Source organism: Rhinoderma darwinii, chromosome 2 (assembly GCF_050947455.1).
Source record: "Rhinoderma darwinii isolate aRhiDar2 chromosome 2, aRhiDar2.hap1, whole genome shotgun sequence".
Taxonomy (NCBI): domain Eukaryota; kingdom Metazoa; phylum Chordata; class Amphibia; order Anura; family Rhinodermatidae; genus Rhinoderma; species Rhinoderma darwinii.
The window spans coordinates 287,774,016-287,791,997 of NC_134688.1; the positions used below are offsets into that span (position 1 = coordinate 287,774,016).

General features: G+C 41.8%; 1 protein-coding gene across 1 annotated transcript in view; it reads right to left on the reverse strand.

Annotated features, from left to right (window-relative positions):
* Positions 1-17,982, reverse strand: part of LOC142743040 (arf-GAP with SH3 domain, ANK repeat and PH domain-containing protein 3-like) — an 83,881-nt gene that overhangs the window by 40,804 nt on the left and 25,095 nt on the right. The window contains exons 12-19 of the mRNA XM_075853406.1: positions 12,170-12,257; positions 6,336-6,384; positions 4,675-4,835; positions 4,280-4,413; positions 4,094-4,185; positions 2,377-2,557; positions 2,196-2,281; positions 1,802-1,917 (exon numbers count right to left, since the gene is read on the reverse strand). Of these exons, the coding sequence (XP_075709521.1) occupies positions 1,802-1,917; positions 2,196-2,281; positions 2,377-2,557; positions 4,094-4,185; positions 4,280-4,413; positions 4,675-4,835; positions 6,336-6,384; positions 12,170-12,257 (907 nt within the window). The remainder of the gene's footprint in view (positions 1-1,801; positions 1,918-2,195; positions 2,282-2,376; positions 2,558-4,093; positions 4,186-4,279; positions 4,414-4,674; positions 4,836-6,335; positions 6,385-12,169; positions 12,258-17,982) is intronic.

Here is a 17,982-nt window from a genome sequence, read left to right on the forward strand (position 1 = left end):
CTGTAATTCCTAAATGAATAATTAAATATTTTTACGATGCAGCACATGCCCGCTATTCAAATGAATGGCTGTCCATGTAATGCATAAGTGCACCAAGTCTGCCAGAGACCCCCTCTACACAGCCCATATGCCCTAATAGGGCATATGGACAGGGGTTCTTGTTGGGAGAGACAGCCACTTTAATATGGTTTATTTCAGTTCTATTTAATTGAGACATTGTAGCAAAAAAATATGGTGAGGGTGTAAACAAGAACTTTACCATTTGCTAACAGTAAGCCGTAATTTTAAAAACTGTGAAACAAAAATTAAATTAGAAAGTTGCAGAACAATTACACCATAATTTCAGTGTACCTCTATTTTGATTATAGTGCAGGATTTTACAAAATAATCATTTCTCTATAGAACTATTCTATATGTAACTTGGACCGACCGTGGTCCATGCTGCTGACTGCTCATATCTCTGAAGTAAGAGACAGAGTGTACAGCTTTGTCTCCTAGGCTTCCGTCTCCAGTTCGGAAGCCAGCACTGTAGGACCACATTATATTCTACAATGTGGCTCCCGTAATTGAGAGGCTAGCCAAAGAGACCTATCTGGACACTCTGTTTACTACTGCAGAGATATGAGCAGCCCGAAGTATGGAACACGGTGGTCCAAGCTGCTATTTATAACCAGAATGTGCTTAAAAAAATTACATAGAAAAACTATTATTTTGCTAATTCCTGCAATTGTTAATTGTTATAATTGTTTTTCTATATAATTAGAGTTACACTTTAAGTTTTACATTCATAAAATAGGAAGACCCCCTTTAAATTCAGATACTGGCGATAATATACAATATTTAGTGAAATTAAAGTCTGCTATACCCGTAGCAACTATTGCAAACAAATTTGTCAGGAGTACACATTACCAAAATGGCAAATGAATTTGACATAGCAAAGCTTCAATACCGAGTATACATACACACTGTCATTCTAATGTGTAGCAAATATAAAAAAATATTCCCAGTGAACCAGACGTGTATTTGCTTACAGATTTAACACACGATCCACCCAACAAATTACACACAGATACCTCCACCCAACAAATTATACACAGATACCCATACCGACTACAGTTATTTACATAGGTTTAATGCTAATCTGCTCATTACACCCAGGTGAAAGTCTATAGTCACAGCATACGGTCACAGTAACTGGCCATTAACTTTTTAACTACACTACAGTCCAGAAAGAAACATAGTCCAGGTAACAAAGTAGGGTACAAAGAATACAAGATGCAACTTTACCCCCCCCCCCCCCCCATTGTGGCCTTGTTCACATGACTGTATTCAGGATCCATATCGTATAGATCCTAAATATGGCACAGATACACTTTTTAGGGCTCTACTCTCCCTTTTTGTGGCCCTACAGTAATTCTGCCTACCTGTCTACCACTCTATGCCTCCATGCACCATGTTTTTTCATGAAAAGATTGAAAATGGTTCACAGTAAAATGACCAAACAATACTATGACTCTGTTAACATCCTGACCTACACTGATGCTATATTATTAAAACAAGCTAAGTTTCTGGAAAGTAAGGCTATAGTGGTATTATATTGCATACCCAACTGTACCAACAGTTCTTTGATTCATATAGAAATAGCTTTTTGTTTGGTACACGATTATTCCAATTTGATGCCTTGTGAAAATATTTTTTTTTACACTGGAAAAATCTTCAGTAAAAGTGTGAGAAGTGAGTTTCAATAGACAGTATAAAGAATGTATCTGGACATTGGGAGGGAGAAGAGACATGTGCTTACCAGTATTCACAGATGCCTTTGCTCTCAGGAGAAGCCGTATGCAATCTGGTTTATTATATTTGACTGCATAATGTAGAGCTGTTTGTCCATCTGCTGTAACTTTATCCAGGGCTCCCCTGCGAAATCAGAATCATCCATCCAGTAAAACTGAGAAACTCAATAAATATGTGTATATATATATATGTGTATATATATATATATATATATATATATATATATATATATATATATATCTATATATATATATATATATGTGTGTATATATATATATATATATATATGTATATATCTATATATATATGTGTGTATATATATATATATATATATATATATATGTATATATTAATGGAATCATAGACTTCAATGCTGTATCCCATTATGGACATTTACATACCCATTTTGAATGAGGAAATCTACCATTGGGAGGGAATTTCTCTCACTCATATAGACTGCAAAGTGAAGAGGATACTCCACATTATCCTTTCAAGGTTGGGGAGACAAAAGATTTATAAGATAGTAGCGAGAGACACATATTTGCAGAAGGCCATAGTATTTTTTATAAGTGTGGTAAATACCTGATTGTTCACAGGATGAAGGGGTTTACTCAGATCTGCCCCATTCGCCATACTCTGCAGAAGGGCGATCAGGTCATGGCGTTGAATAGCCTCTCTAATTTCATGCAGAGAATTGTTGTTTTCTCTGTCCACAAAGTTGTGCTCAACATATTTTGCAGTGATGTAATCTTTCCTGGTGGCCCTATTAAGACACAATAATTTTCTGATCCTCTGAAATTCCAATCTATTTCTTTCTTGCATACATCCAATTGGTTTATCCAATTATATTTAACAAATATTTTCCATAGACAACCTAGAATGTGTGTGTATCCCTTAATTACACCAAGGATGTCTTATAGTCCATGCATTATGTCATACAACGTCACACAAACAGATGAGCAAATAGATAGATTTTATGGATTTGTTCCCTCTGGGAACAAAATGACCTTGCAAATGACCGGAATTGCTTTATCAAACTACTAAGATTTGTCCAGTTCTCAATTTATGTTAATTTACATTTGATAAATAGTCGCATCATTTTAACCGGTTCAGGACCAGACACCTTTTAGCCCTTTTTTAGCACTCGTTAGTTAAACGGCTATATCTTTTTTATTTGTTGGGCTAGCGACGTGATTTTTGTGTTGTTTCTTCTGTAGACAATGCAGGTTTCTTTTTTTATAAATTTTTATACACATTTTTTTTGCTATTTTAGAATTTTTAGGCTTAAAGTTTGAAAATAGTAGTAAAAAAATAAGCTTTTTTACTTTTTAGCTATTTTTTTCTTGTAATAACATAGCTTTACCCTAAAATAGACCTTTTATTTGTGATCGTCATGGTCTACCGTAAATTTTAATATATTACATGTCTATTTTAGGGTAATTGGCTCAGGGCTAGCATTACGATAAATAGATTTGCGGGGGGGGGAAACATTTTTGGGATGGGTATTTTATGTGTATTATTATAAAAAAAATATTGCACTTTACTTTACTTTTATTACTATGGTCTGTCCCTCAAAGGTTTGGGGACCCAGCAGCAGCCTGCCACTAACGGCATCCCGGCAATCACGTGACCAGTCACATGATCACCTGGACCTATAGAAACAGCGGCACTGCCGCTGCCCCTATTCATATACACGGCACACATTGAGCACTGTGTAGAAGAGATCAGAGAAGATGTGGCGCAGGTTTTAAGGACCCTGACCGCTGGCCGTAAATACACAGCCAGCGGTTGGGAACCGGTTAGGGTATGTTCACATGCCCTATTTACGGACGTAATTCTGGCGTTTTAGCCCTGAATTACGTCCGAAAATACGGCTCCAAAGCGTCATTGAATGGGTTTTACGATGTACTGTGCCGACGGTAATTTTTTTTACGCACCGCTGTCAAAAGACGGCACTTAAAAAAGACGCCCGCGTCAAAGAAGTGCCTGTCACTTCTTGAGACGTAATTGGAGCCGTTTTCCCTTGACTCCATGGAAAAACAGCTCCAATTACGTCTGTAATGGACGCAGCGAAAAGCGCCTGCACTTGCCATTACGTTTGAAATTGCGGAGCTGTTTTCTCCTGAAAACAGCTCTGTGATTTCAGCTGTTACGGACGTGTACGTGTGAACATACCCTTAAAGTACAGTAGCACCTTTGTTCTTGCTGTAGGCTTTTTACTGACAGCTGGACCCCATTATTTATTCTGTGTGTCTTTATAACACTCACCGGTGTGAAAGAAATGTTCAACGGGACTTACATGTCACTGCTGGATTTGGGTTTAGGACCCAATGTAGGAAGAACTGCTTCAAAAATGTCATTGAATTTGGTATTTCCAGTTGAAACTGCAATCTAAAGAAACACAGGGCAATATTGGTATGTAATGACATTTTCAACTTGATATGTGAGAACAGATTGATATGTTCAAATATAATGTGATACCTACCAAGAGTTCGGAAGTGCTCAGTAAGTCAAGAGTTAAAGACTGGACACGAGAGTAGCGCACTCCTAAATCACGATGAATCCCAGAACACTCAATGCAGATGAGAATTCCTAAGTTTGTGGATACCCAGGAGGGTTCTGTAAAAGTACATAGGTATTATATATATATATATATGTCACAAATAAATGGACTACAAGAAAATAGATGCATAACAAAAGATGTAAATATGGGATGTGTAAAAAAAGGGTGACATTGAATAAGAGAATAAGAGAAGGTGAAAAGTGGATGTGAAAGGAGAAGAAAGTCATTAGAAGTCATTAGAAAAAAATATGTAAACCATAACATCAGAAAGAGGTGAGACGGTAAAAAAAGAATGGAGGGATAGTGGGACAAGTTACCAGGAGCTCCACAGTCACAGCACACTTGGTTTCCAGGTAAGGACCTGACTTCATTAATGATCTGCTTTGTCAGTTGGTTGGAGTTGTCATTGGACCCGGCATCTCCACTGAAGGCAGCATTTAAGGACTCATCTTTACTGTTCTGAAGCACTGATATCCATCTTCATGAAAAGGGAAAATGAACAAGGTGCATATAAATCGGTGTTGATGTATGCTTGACACCACAATCTGCATACATTGCTTGCAATGTCCCCCCGCCCCCCCCCCCCGTATACTACAGCCAGTGGCCTTTTGCTTTACTCCATCCCCTTCATTGGATAGTGAAATTACAGATAAGTGGACACGACACTGCCTCAAAAAGATCAGTGCACCCAGATCGAAGCCAGTATTTAAAGGGATTGTCTCATTACTGTTGATCAGTTCAATACCATCGTCTATGTGCCAGTCTCGAAACATCCATGTATTACACAGATGGCGATTCAGATGGGGAAGCGCAACTGCAAGGGAAGCACACGGCTGGCCACACCATACCCCGCCAAAAAATAAGCTGTTCGCCGTGGGTGTCGGCTCCCATTTAAAAGGGGTTATCTGTAGCGAGACAACCCTTTAAGATCTCTTCAGTAATACCATAAATTACTTGTCAAGTGCAACTCTACCTTGTGGCTTGATTAAATGAACGGTTATCATCTTTCAGCAGGTGATCGTTCAGGGGCGCCAAGTGAAATTATGCAAGTGGGCAAATTAAGATACATCTTGGCTTGATTTTCCAAGGCACCATGTGGTTGTAGTCATGGAACTTTGGTGCTGAAAGGATTCAGTCATGACCACGTGGAGCACTTTCACTTGCAAATGGCGCTAATTAAATTGGCCTACTGCGGATGTTAGTTAGAAAGAGCATCTAATAGATATTCTTATTAAAGGGGTTTGTCTCTTGATTGATTACCTAAAAGGTTTTACCAACTTCTAATTTTATGGCATATTGTGAGGATCCTTAGAACGAATGGAATGAGGTTTTACTTTTCTCCTACAAAGCCATGCTCCTGGTCACTTGCTATGCGGGGAACTGCAACATAGCTCTATTCAAGTGAAAAGGGCTGTGCTGCTGTCCCCTGCACAGCAAGTTGGTGGGAGCGCTACTATGCTGGGGAGAACTTTGAGGTGGCCTTTATTCTGAATGGAAATCCCAGCAGTTGGACCCCCACCAATCAGAAAGTGATAGCATATGCTACCATCTGCCTTAATACTCTAAAGGCTCTTTTACACAGGTCAATGATTGAGCAAACGAGAGTTCATACGAAAAGCTTGTACCCGATCATTGCCCTGTGTAAACAGGGCAACGATCAGCCCATAAATGCGCAAACGCTCGTTCATCGGCTAATCAGATCTTTTATTTGGCAAAAAAATGGTCGCTAGCCTCCCTGAGTAAACAGTGTATCTGCTGGCTTCATGACGCAAATGCATGGGGACGAAGGATTGTATTAATGATCTTCGTCCCCATACATTAACGATCATTGCGCCTCTTGAATGGAGCATACGAGCGCCGATCAAAATGCTGTATCGTCGTTCAGCGCTCGTTTATTCAGCCAGTATCGGGCTGTGTAAAACCACCTTAACAAAGAGTATACCTTAAAATAGAGAAATAATCAACGTTGATTCCTTACACAAAGGCTTCAGCCTCATCCTCAGCCTGAAAATGATATGTTCTGTTATCTGAAAGAGAAGAAATGGAAACTATGTAAAGCAACACATAATATTAGATCATTTATAATGCATAAAAATACAAAATTATAGAACAAATTTTTCTTAAGATACACAGATGTGTTATTGTGTCCAGATTTCCCACTAAAGCACATGATGTACAGACCACAAAGACAGTGTCTGTTGGAGCGAGGCACAAGCAAAGTAGAAAAGTTGGAGAGTTTCTTATAGAAGATACTGTAGAAAACAGATTTTGCATTGTGGGTGAGTAACTTCAAAGTAGGGGTATAAGGCAAAAAGTTTCCGCCAAATATTCACTTTTACAAAAATTCCCTAATAGCTTAATATGTTCCCTTTAATGACAGCTCTATTGTACTGCTGGAGGATAAGGTAGGGCAGTAAAGGCCCAATGAACGAGTGTTCGTACGATCATTGCCCTGTTTAAACGTAAAACGCTCATTCATCATTCATCAACTGATCGCCTCTTTTATGCGGCCAAAAAAAATGGTTGCTAGTTGAGATGTGCTGCCAACATGATACAAATGCAAATGCATGAGGATGAACGATCGTTGCTCCTTGTGAATAGAGCAAACGCGCGCCGACCAACAAGCTGTGTTGTTGATCGGCGCTCGATAAAAGGTGGTTAAACATGGGCGATATCTGTCCGTGTAAAACCACGTTAACACTATACACTCAGATAAGGCTCTGTATGCCTCTCCCCTGTTCTCTGCAGCAGGGGTGGGATTCCAATTTTTAACAACATGTTCCCTGTTTTGCGGTGAAAGACATGCAAGGGGCGGGAGGGTCGCGGTGTTTTGTGGTGTATTGCGCCATGGAAAATTATTCTAATAATCAAATAAAACAATTACAATATTCCAAAAACACAAATACATAAATACAGCACCAGAACCAAGCTAAGTACTAGTCCTTTTCAATGAATTAAAATATTATCAAAAAGTTAATTTATTTCAGTAATTCAATTCAAAAAGTGAAACTCATATATTATATAGATTCATTACACAAAAAGAGTGATCTATTTCCAGTATTTTTTTCTTTTAATGTTGATGATTATGGCTAACAGTTAATGAAAACCCCAAATTTAGTCTCTCAGAAAATTAGAATATTAAATAAACCCAATTTAAAAAATTATTTTTAATACCGAAATGTTGGCCTACTGAAAAGTATGTACAGTATATGCACTCAATACTTGGTCGGGGCTCCTTTTGCATGAATTACTGCATCAAGGCAGCGTAGCATGGAGGCGATCACACCAGAACCATACTTTGTACATAAATACAGCACGAGAACCAAGCTCTGTACGTAAATGCAGCACCAGAACAAAGCTCAGAACATACAGCACTAGAACCAAGCTAGGTACATAAATAGAACACCAGGACCAAACTCAGTACATAAAAACAGCACCAGAACAAAGCTCAGAACATAAATACAGCACCAGTAACAAACTAAATACATAAATACAACACCAAACCAAGCTCAGTACATAAATACTGCACCAGAATCAAGCTCAGTACATATATACAACGCCATAACAGAGCTCAACACAAATATACAACACCAGAACGAAGTGCAGTACATATATACATCATAACAACCAAGCTCAGTACATAAATACACAGCACCAGAACCAAACTCAACACATAAATACAACACCAGAACCAAGCTCAGTTCATATATACATCATAACAACCAAGCGATCTACATAAATACAGCACCAGAACCAAGCTCAGTTCATATATACATCATAACAACCAAGCGATCTACATAAATACAGCACCAGAACCAAGCTCAGTACATAAATACAGCAACATAACCAAGCTCAGTATATAAATTCAGTTCCAGAACAAATCAGTACAAATATACAGCACCAGAACAATGCTCAGTACAAATATACAACTGCAGAACCAAGCTCAATACATATATACAGCACCAAGGAGAAGCTCAGTACATATATACAACTCCAGAACCAAGCTCAGTACATGTATATATGTTTTGAGATTTGTTCTGGTGCTGTATTTATAGGCTGAGCTTGGTTCTGATGTTGTATATATGTACTTAGCTTCTCTTTGGTGCTGTATATATGTATTGAGCTTGGTTGTTATGATGTATACAACTCCAGAACCAAGCTCAGTACATATATACAGCACCAGAACAAAGCTCAGAACATATATACAGCACGAGCACAAATACAGCTCAGTACAGAGATCATTTGCAAATTCAGTTTATCCCCTGCCATATAAGTTTGTAAGGTATAAAACTACAGCTCCCAGTATAGCATGAACAATAATAATAATATGCTGGGAGTTTCTCTTTCACAAAAAAGAACGATACACCTATCATCTCGCTGCAGATCATACAGTGAGTACAGTACTGATTAGTCACAGGGAGAGTAAACATTTACATTTTGTGACTCACAGGTGACGTCTTCTCAGATTGGAGTAGTTTTTTCTCTTTTGTTCTTCATCCGTTCCAGACCTCTATGGTGACTTCTCCCGGCCACGACCCATTTCTGCAGTTTGTCGCTCAGATGTCTTCGGAAGCTCACTTTTCCAACATTTCCACACCTATAAATGAAGATAAAATACTGATGGTGCCACACTCTATGCCCCTGAATATAATAGCATAATACACTATTCTGCCTGAATAGAATAGTGCTACACAGTGCCCCATATAATAGTACCATACACTGTGCCCCTGAATATAATAGTACCATACATTGATATTAGGTGGATATTCTGAGACGGAATCAAAAAATCACCAGGAAGGGTCATAACAAGTATGTAATACCAATACCTAGACATAGGATAAGTTTTTTCAATGATTCCAATTGAGAAATTATTATGTTTTTTATGATCTAATAGAGAAATGTAATATTTAATTGTTTAAAGTTTAAAGTCCACGCTTGGCTTTACTGCAGTCCAAAAACAAACAAGTGCTTATCCAGAATACAAGACTTGCAGCATACTAAGAAAACAAACAGTTTGCCCGTCCGGGGACTAACTAAACAGCAGGTTACCTGAACTAAGTAAACCATGTTCCTTGGATCAGACTTTCCACACTATTCTTGTGTGTATTTCCACACTATTGACACTATACTGCAGCACTAAATAGCCCACTAAGCACAACTGTACTGATTTTGAGAAGGGGAAATTCTGTACTGGAGCGGGGAGGGTATGTCATGTCCCTCTACTAATCCTCCCTGCCATTCCATAGAAATCAAGGCCCAGAAAACAGACTTAAAGGGAATGTGTCGCTAGAATTTTTTTACAATTTTTTTTTTAGTTAAACAATTAGTATTTGAGTGATTACACATTGTTTTAATTTTTTTACAAGTCAGAAAATATTATAAATTAGATTCTAATTTATAACATTTCCATGTGCTGGTCACTAGAGGGAGCAGTTCCCGAAATTGCAGCATGGTCAATGTGGTAAAGCAACCTCATTGCTTTATGCTGAAAATTTTGGGTAGACACACTCGCTCTAGTGTCCTCACACAATCCCCCCCATCCCTTATTCTGGCTAGTGCCAGGAGAAGGAGGGGGTTGAATCTTCAAACCTCCTACACTGTGTGCAGCCATTTTCTGAGCGAATGGACAGTGTAGGAGGATTAGATTAGACAGTATAACACTAACATACACGAACATAATACACACATCACATACACAAACATAACTTACCTGCTCCTGCCGCCGCTGCCGACTCCGACTCCGCTCTTATTCCTTGAACATATGGCCGGAAGCCAGAAGTCGTCATCTGACTGTCCGGCAGCAGCTTCCGGTCCACATAAAAATGGCGCCGGATTTTGTTCTGCTAACGAGCTTCGTTTTGGTCTGTGTGGGAGCGGCGCATGCGCCGTTCCCATACAGATGGCGTACGCTGCAGTGAATGAAACGAAACGGCTCCCGTTCCCATTCTCTATGGGGATGTATGTGCTGTATTCCATCTCTGTATGTGTCGTTAATCGACACATACAGAGATGAAAAAAAAATGGCAGCCCCCATAGAGAAGTAAAAATAAAAAAAAAGTAAAAAGTAAAATACACGAACTTTTATTTTTTTATCATACTAAAAGCAATATGATAAAAAAAAAAAAAATTCATGACACCTACGCTTTAACTAAGTTTTGAAAAGAAACCCAACTTTCATTGATTCCTCATCTCACCGATTTTAACAAGCCAGGGGAGAAATAACCCCCTCCAGTGCTTTCCCTGCCACAGGCTTACAAAAATACAATTCCTATCTAATTGGATACGTACACGATGTGCTGAAACCACTTATTGTAAACATTTCTTCTTTTGAAACTATTGTGTGTTCACGTACATTTACTTTTCACTTGTTTCCCCAGTAATAAGATAATTATTCCTTGTTTCACATCTAATTTATGTTTTATTAATCCAGATTTTTTTTTGAAATATATAAATAGTAATACAATACAATCCGACATACAACAATGAGTAGCTGATTATTGGATATTCTAAACCATTGGACATATAGGTTTACTCACTACCCACAGCATCCCTCAGCTCTCCCAACAACTCTGAAAAGAGTCCTTTGTGCTGATTTGCCAAGACACAAGTTCCATGACTGATATTACCACGTCAAGTGCCGGAAAACATATACTGATGCTAAGAACCAGTCGTTGATGCGTCATTTGGAGTCCCTTCGGAAGTCAAAAGTCAGACTATCCAATAAATTGTGGCACAGGACTATTTTTGTTGCATGTTGGATTAGCAAAATTTCAAGACTATCAAGCAGCAGAAAATGTTATTTATACTGGAATTATTTTTAAAACAACTAATAGCGCTTTAGGTTCAGGGGAAGCTGTAAACATACAAAATGTGTGTGTGATTGTGCATGTCTGCAATAAGGGGACTGCCATTGTATACTGTATTTTTGAGATGTAAGATGTACTTTTTGGCAAAAAAACAATCTTGATAAAAAGTATGTGCATTTCATAGTCCGCAGGCATGGTGGAACTGCAGCACCAGACCCCACTGACCGCTCCCTTAATTACAGCACAGAGTGCTCATAAAGCCAGATCATAGAGAGAACTGTACAGATGTTCATAGTCGCACAGTCCTCTCTGCCCCTACTCGGCACTGTGCAATATGATCAGGGCAGGAAGGGTAAGTAGTACGCTATGTGCACATCACATTCAGCTTCCCTTCCTGCCCTGCTCTGATAAGACACCACAGGACACATAGCTGGAGACTGGGGAGGTGAGTAAACGACCAGACCACCAGGTATTCCCCGAGACCACGAGGACAAAAAAAAATAAACTCTGCTTCTACCCTAGACCATAAGGGATTAAACTAACCACCAGAGCTAGTGAAATTTAACCCACCATTAGAACACCAGGGAAGCTGTATGAAATATTTTTTTCTTATTTTCTGTAGTCTAAACTTCCTATAGTCAAGAGGGTTTTATGCTACAAAAAATATGGAGCTCTTACACATTCACATGCTTCCTTGCTTCTTGATTAAGTTATAGAGCACATGCTTGCAGAAAAGATCATACTTTTTTGTATTGTTAAAGGAGTGGTACAAGAAAACCAAAACGCAACAGAGATGGGAACACAATCACAGTTTTTTCCTGAGGTTTCATAGTTAGTGTTGTGTTGTGTTGTAAACAACATAATTACACCTTCTTTTCCTTGAGCTTACATCACTGTAATGGAGATAAAATATGTTCTCTTTTCCTGCTAGCTTCACCTTTAAGTGCACACCGTCATGCACATGTCCATACATGTTAGTAGGAATGATCTGAGTTCCATAACTCACGTGTGATTAAGTAAAAGCTTCTTTTGTCTTCAATATGTGGCCGCACCTGACATGTCAGCAATTTAATTTTAGCTGGAGGTCGATTGATCTGCAAATAAAAAGCAGAAATGTTCACTGAAGACAAAACACAAATACAACAGACTCTAAGTCAGTTAAGTTTATGTAAAAAAAGATAAAGATCAAAGAAGTTTTCCAGAAAACCACATTGTTAAACACATTTTGTGCCTGATACTGCATCTTAGCACAATTGAGAAGGGTAGGCCATCAATGTGTTGTCCCGGAAAACCCCTTTCATTTCTAGATATTTATGAATATTTATTGTTATAGCTAAAATAACATTATGATTCAATTGCTTTAAATTATAATGTCACTCTACTTGTACAAACTGAAAAAAATGTAACTATCATTTAGGTGCATTAATTTAAAAAAAGAATAATAAAAAAAGATTCTTCTCTAGCATCTTCAATATATTAAGATCTATTCTGGAATTGCTTGTTAGGAAACATTTGTCCCTTTAAGATCGCCTTGACTACTGGTCTAGCTTCTGGGCGGTTCTGGTTTTACTTTGAGACTATCTCTCTTCTCTGTCTTTCTCCCTATTAGATGTAAGGGTGGAGTATTTATAGCTGGCTTCCTCCACTTGTTCTTTGCTTGTGATTCTCTTGTTTTCAGATGTTTTGATCAAGCTTCTGACGATATCCTGTACCTCTGACTTCTGGGTGACTGACCTTGGCTTGTCCATGGATAACCCCTTGTTTACTGATTTGGAATATCTGCTCCCGGCTGGTTTTGACCTCTGCTATACCTGATATCCACTTGCTTTCTGATTTGGATTTTCTGTTTACCCTCTGGCTGTCTGGTCATCCTGTTTAGGTTTGCCTGAATTGCACCTCTTATCCAACACTGAACTCTGCTAAAACAACCTGAGTTCTATGCAGCAAAAACCATCCTGCCTTGCAGTTGGCTCTGGCGAAAAGCATAGAGTAGCCTTAGACTCCGTTGATCAGAGTTGTGACGGATTTGAGGTTGCGGATTGATTTGCACGCTCACTCCCGGCAGTCTCCTGCAGCCTTTGGGAAATCGCTTGCATAGCAATTCCATAACATTGCTTTTGTAACAGGTGGGAGCAATTTGCATAATACAGTAGGGTAGCTATGTGGAAATAAATTTATTTGCTGCTTCCTTCCCAGCGCCATACAAGAATCTATTAGCACCACACTTTAGTCAGCGCCAGACCGATTTCAGTGCCCAGGTTTCACTTTTCAAGGGACACCTACCCAGCAGTTAATTGGGGCCATGGAACCAATCGTCGTTGCTCAAGCGACTGCTCTGCCAGCACTACAACTATGACCTAGCAGATCAAGTCGCACAACAATGTAAGTGCCAAAAAGGGATTATTCTCTCCAGATTACACCTGCTCCTCCAGCTCTACTCGCACCTGCTCCCTCCGTTTCTTCAGGTCCTTCCATGGGACCCAATCCACAACTTCCAGCTCTGCAGCGATATGATGGGTATCCCAAAACTTGTCAGACCTTTTTAAACCAGTGGCCCATCCATTTTGAACTCTGTGCCACAGAATTTCCCTCCGACTAGGCTAAGATTACCTATATTATTTATTTGCTCTCCAAAGAAGCACTGGCCTGGACAAAACTTCTAAGTGAATGTAATGACTCAAAACACCTCCTCGCTACAACTTTTCTTGACGACCTTCTGTAGGATGTTTGAGGAACTGGGGCACACAACGACAGCTGTAAGGATCTTCCGCCGTAAAGAAATATGATAGCAAATTCCATACCCTAGCTTCGGACTTATCCTGAAACAATGAAGCTTCTCCAACAAATTCTCTCCAGCAGAACAGAATTATTTAATTGGAGATCGGGAACTCCTCGCTGTGAAGTCTGCTTTAGAGGAATGGTGGCATCTGCTGGAATGAGCTAAAAATCATGTCATCATCTATACGGATCGTACAAACCTGAAATACTGTTAAGCTGCCTAAACCCTCTCTTTTCTTTACACAATTCAACTTCATACTAACGTATAGGCCATGTCATGGTCTGTAGCAGAATTGGAGTCCATCAAACAGGAGAGTGATAATAGCAAGAGTATTCAAGTAACAGTACAGTTATTTAGCGTTTGTTTGTTTTTTCAAACATTTTAAAAATTTTGAAACAGCTGCACATTTATTAAAACGAACTTCAGTTTGGACTAAATCACAAAAATTGCTGCAAAAAAATGTGACATGTTTGGTCTCCTATAGCGAACAAAGCAGTAGGGGAGGGTTCTTGCAGCAGCTAGATACCTTAGGCTGGGCATACGTATTAGATAGCTGTCGGCCGAACACTCGTTCTCTTGACAGCTATTCCTCCTGGAACCCCCATAAACATTACCACCCGATCCCCCCCCATACAAACATTAGGCCGAGTATGCATGTATTCTTATTGGGTAGCGGGTAGTAAGCATCTGACAGACACCTCTGGTATCTGTTATTTCCACTGAGAACAAAAGGATCAGGAATGTTGAAATCCAACTGTCTGATCAGTCTCTCCCCCGACATTTGCTATCAGGGGAGAGTCGGAAGGCCCCCATACACATTAGACCAGGGGTCTCAAGCACGCGGCCCGCGGGCCGCATGCGACCCCTGGGGCTGTCATCTGCGGCCCGCGGGACACAGAGCCGCTAGTATCGGCTCTGCTCCGAGACTCTGGAATTCCCTGACATCGCTGTCACCCTGACATTGACTTCAATCACTGACAGTCTGAACGGACCCATTGACTAACATAGGTCCGTGCGACGCGCGTGAAAATCACGAGCGTAGCACGGACGTATTATACGTTCGTCTGAATAAGCCCTAAGGGAAACAACAACAACACTCAAGCCAGGATAAGAAGGGCAGTGACCCTCTTATAGTCCAGGAGTTCATGAGTTGATGATGATGATTTTCAAGTGCGCGCACTGGCCCTTTAAGAGCGGGCACGAGCAAACGGGCACGAGCGCGCGGGCACGAGCGCGTGCGCACCCTCCGGGAAACGGGCTCGATACCCGGAAGTGAGTGCCGGCGCCTCACAGGGGGACGACGCAGCAGAGCAGCAGGACGCCCATGGCCGCGGTCATCAAGGGGTAAGTTAGAACGACAGACCGCGGCCATAGACGTTACAGTATCCCCCCTCTTACGCCCCTTCTTCTTGAGACCAGAACGGGAGAGAAACGTCCTTATGAGGACAGGGGCATCAATGTTCTCTTCTGGCTCCCAAGACCTATCTTCTGGGCCAAATCCCCAATCCACCGACTAAAACGTCCTTCCTGCCACCTTCTTGGTGGCTAGAATCTCCCTTACCTCGAAAGTCCCTGACGAACCGCCAGGAGCCACTGTGGAACTAGGAGTCCTAGAGTAGCGGTTCAGGACCACGGGCTTCAGCAAGGAGACATGGAGTTAGGGATCTTGAGTGTAGGAGGCAGCCGCAGCTTGTACGACACCGAGTTAATTTGTAGCAGGATCTCAAAGGGTTCGAGGAACCTGGGAGCAAATTTGCAGGACGGCACCCTCAGCCGGATATTCTTTGAGGACAACCAGACTCTCGTACCTGGAAGAAACTGAGGAGGATCCCGTGTTCTAGTATCTGCTTTTCTCTTCATGCGATCCACCGCCAGCAGAATAGAAGATCGGGACTGTTGCCATATTTGCAGAAAGTCCCTGAAGGTCGAGTCAGCTGCAGTCACCTGGGACATAGTAGAGGCAGAAAGAGGTATTCGAGGATGTTGGCCATAGACTATGAAGAAAGGGCTGGAGGTGGTGCACTCACTAGTATGGTTATTATAGGAGAATTCTGCCCACGGGAGCAGCTGCACCCAGTCATCATGTCGTCTGGAAACAAAGTGCCGCAGATAGTTCTCCATAATTTGGTTAATCCTCTCGACTTGCCCATTGGACTGGGGATGATAGACCAAAGAGAAGTCCAACTTTACACCAAGGAGACCGCAGAGTGCTCTCCAAAACATCGAAGTGAACTGGACCCCTCGATCCGAAACAATATGCAGGGGCAAGCCGTGCAGACGGAAGATGTGTTGTATGAAGAGGTCAGCCAGTCGAGCAGCAGAAGGCAGGCCAGTCAGGGGAACAAAATGAGCCATTTTAGAGAATCGATCCACCACCACCCAGATCACACTGCAACCCGCAGAGAGAGGGAGATCCGTGACAAAGTCCATTGCAACATGCTGCCAGGGGGCATCAGGCACAGGCAGTGGTTGGAGAAGACCAGCTGGTCTGGACTGGGCAACTTTATTAGCTGCGCATACCATGCATGAGGAGACGAAGTCCCTGATGTCTTTGGGCAGCGTGGGCCACCAGAACTGACGGGCGATTAGGTCTTGGGTCTTACGAGTCCCCGCGTGACCTGCCAGCTTGGAGCTGTGACCCCAGCAAAGGTTGAAGATAGCCGTGGCTGCCGACGAAACACGTCCTGGCTCCTCAAAAACAGTACGGAACAACCGCATGAACTAAACCCTTGGAAGTCTCGACTCCCTGTCGTTCCCAGATTGGGTTCACCCATGCCAGGGCCTTGCCAGCAAGTAGGGACACGATGAAGGCGATCTTGGTTCCGTCCGACGGAATTGCTCGGGCGTGCATGGAAAAATGGTTATAGCATTGGTTCAGAAATCCCCTGCTCGTACTTGTGTCTCCATGGAACCGAGAAGGTAATGGCAGCAAGAATCGGGGATCCGAACCGGAACCGCCAGGAGAATTGGACGGAGGAAATGGAAGCAGTTAGCGCCCCTAGCTGCTGCGCCATGGAGTCCACTGCTAGAAGAAGTTGATCCTGTCTTGTTCGGAGATCCTGCGGGTCCGCCTGCATGGCTTGGGAGGGCGACATGCCCTTAAATTGACTAGCGGGGTCCATGGCCTGAGCGTACTGTCACGAGGCGGGGTGTGGAGCCACTGGGCCGTACCGCGGAGCGGGATGGCAGCTGGCCAAACAGGTATGGTACAGAGTCTATAGTTCAGAAAAGGGTACCTGAGGCAGTGTAGACAGTAGCAAGGCAGGCACGGCTGGGACCAGGCAGCAGGTAGATGTCAGGCGTGGAGTAGTAGAACAGGCGTGGAGATGCAGCACAACACGACAACAGCTCAGCACGGCAGTAGACCAGGATGGTACAGATAGCACGGGAAACAGGATACAGGAACGGGAAACACTGGGAAGCTGGAAGACACTTAGCGAGACCATTTGCAAGACAGACTAAGGCCGGATTCACACGAACGTGTGCGTTTTGCTTGCGCAAAACAACGTGGCGTTTTGCGCACGCAAAAGCACCATAAAGGCTCCGTGTGTCATCAGCATATGATGCGTGGCTGCGTGATTTTCGCGCAGCCGCCATCATTATGACACTCTGTTTTTCTGTTTGTAAACAGAAAAGCACATGGTGCTTTTCTGTTTTCATTCATAGTTCTTACTGCTGTTGCGCGAATCACACGCGTCACACGGAAGTGCTTCCGTGTGCTGCGTGTGATTTTCACGCACCCATTGACTTCAATGGGTGCGTGATGCGCGAAAAACAGCCAAAGATAGGATATGTCGTGAGTTTTACGCAGCGGTCATACGATGCGTGAAAATCACTGAAAGTCTGAACGGCCCCATAGGCTAACATAGGTCCGTGCGAAGCGCGTGAAAATCACGCGCGTTGCAAGGACGTATTACACGTTTGTCTGAATAAGCCCTAAGGGAAACAAAAACAACGCTCAGGCGAGGATAAGAAGGGCGGTGACCCTCTTATAGTCCAGGGGTTCATGAGTTGATGATGATGATTTTCAGGTGCACGCG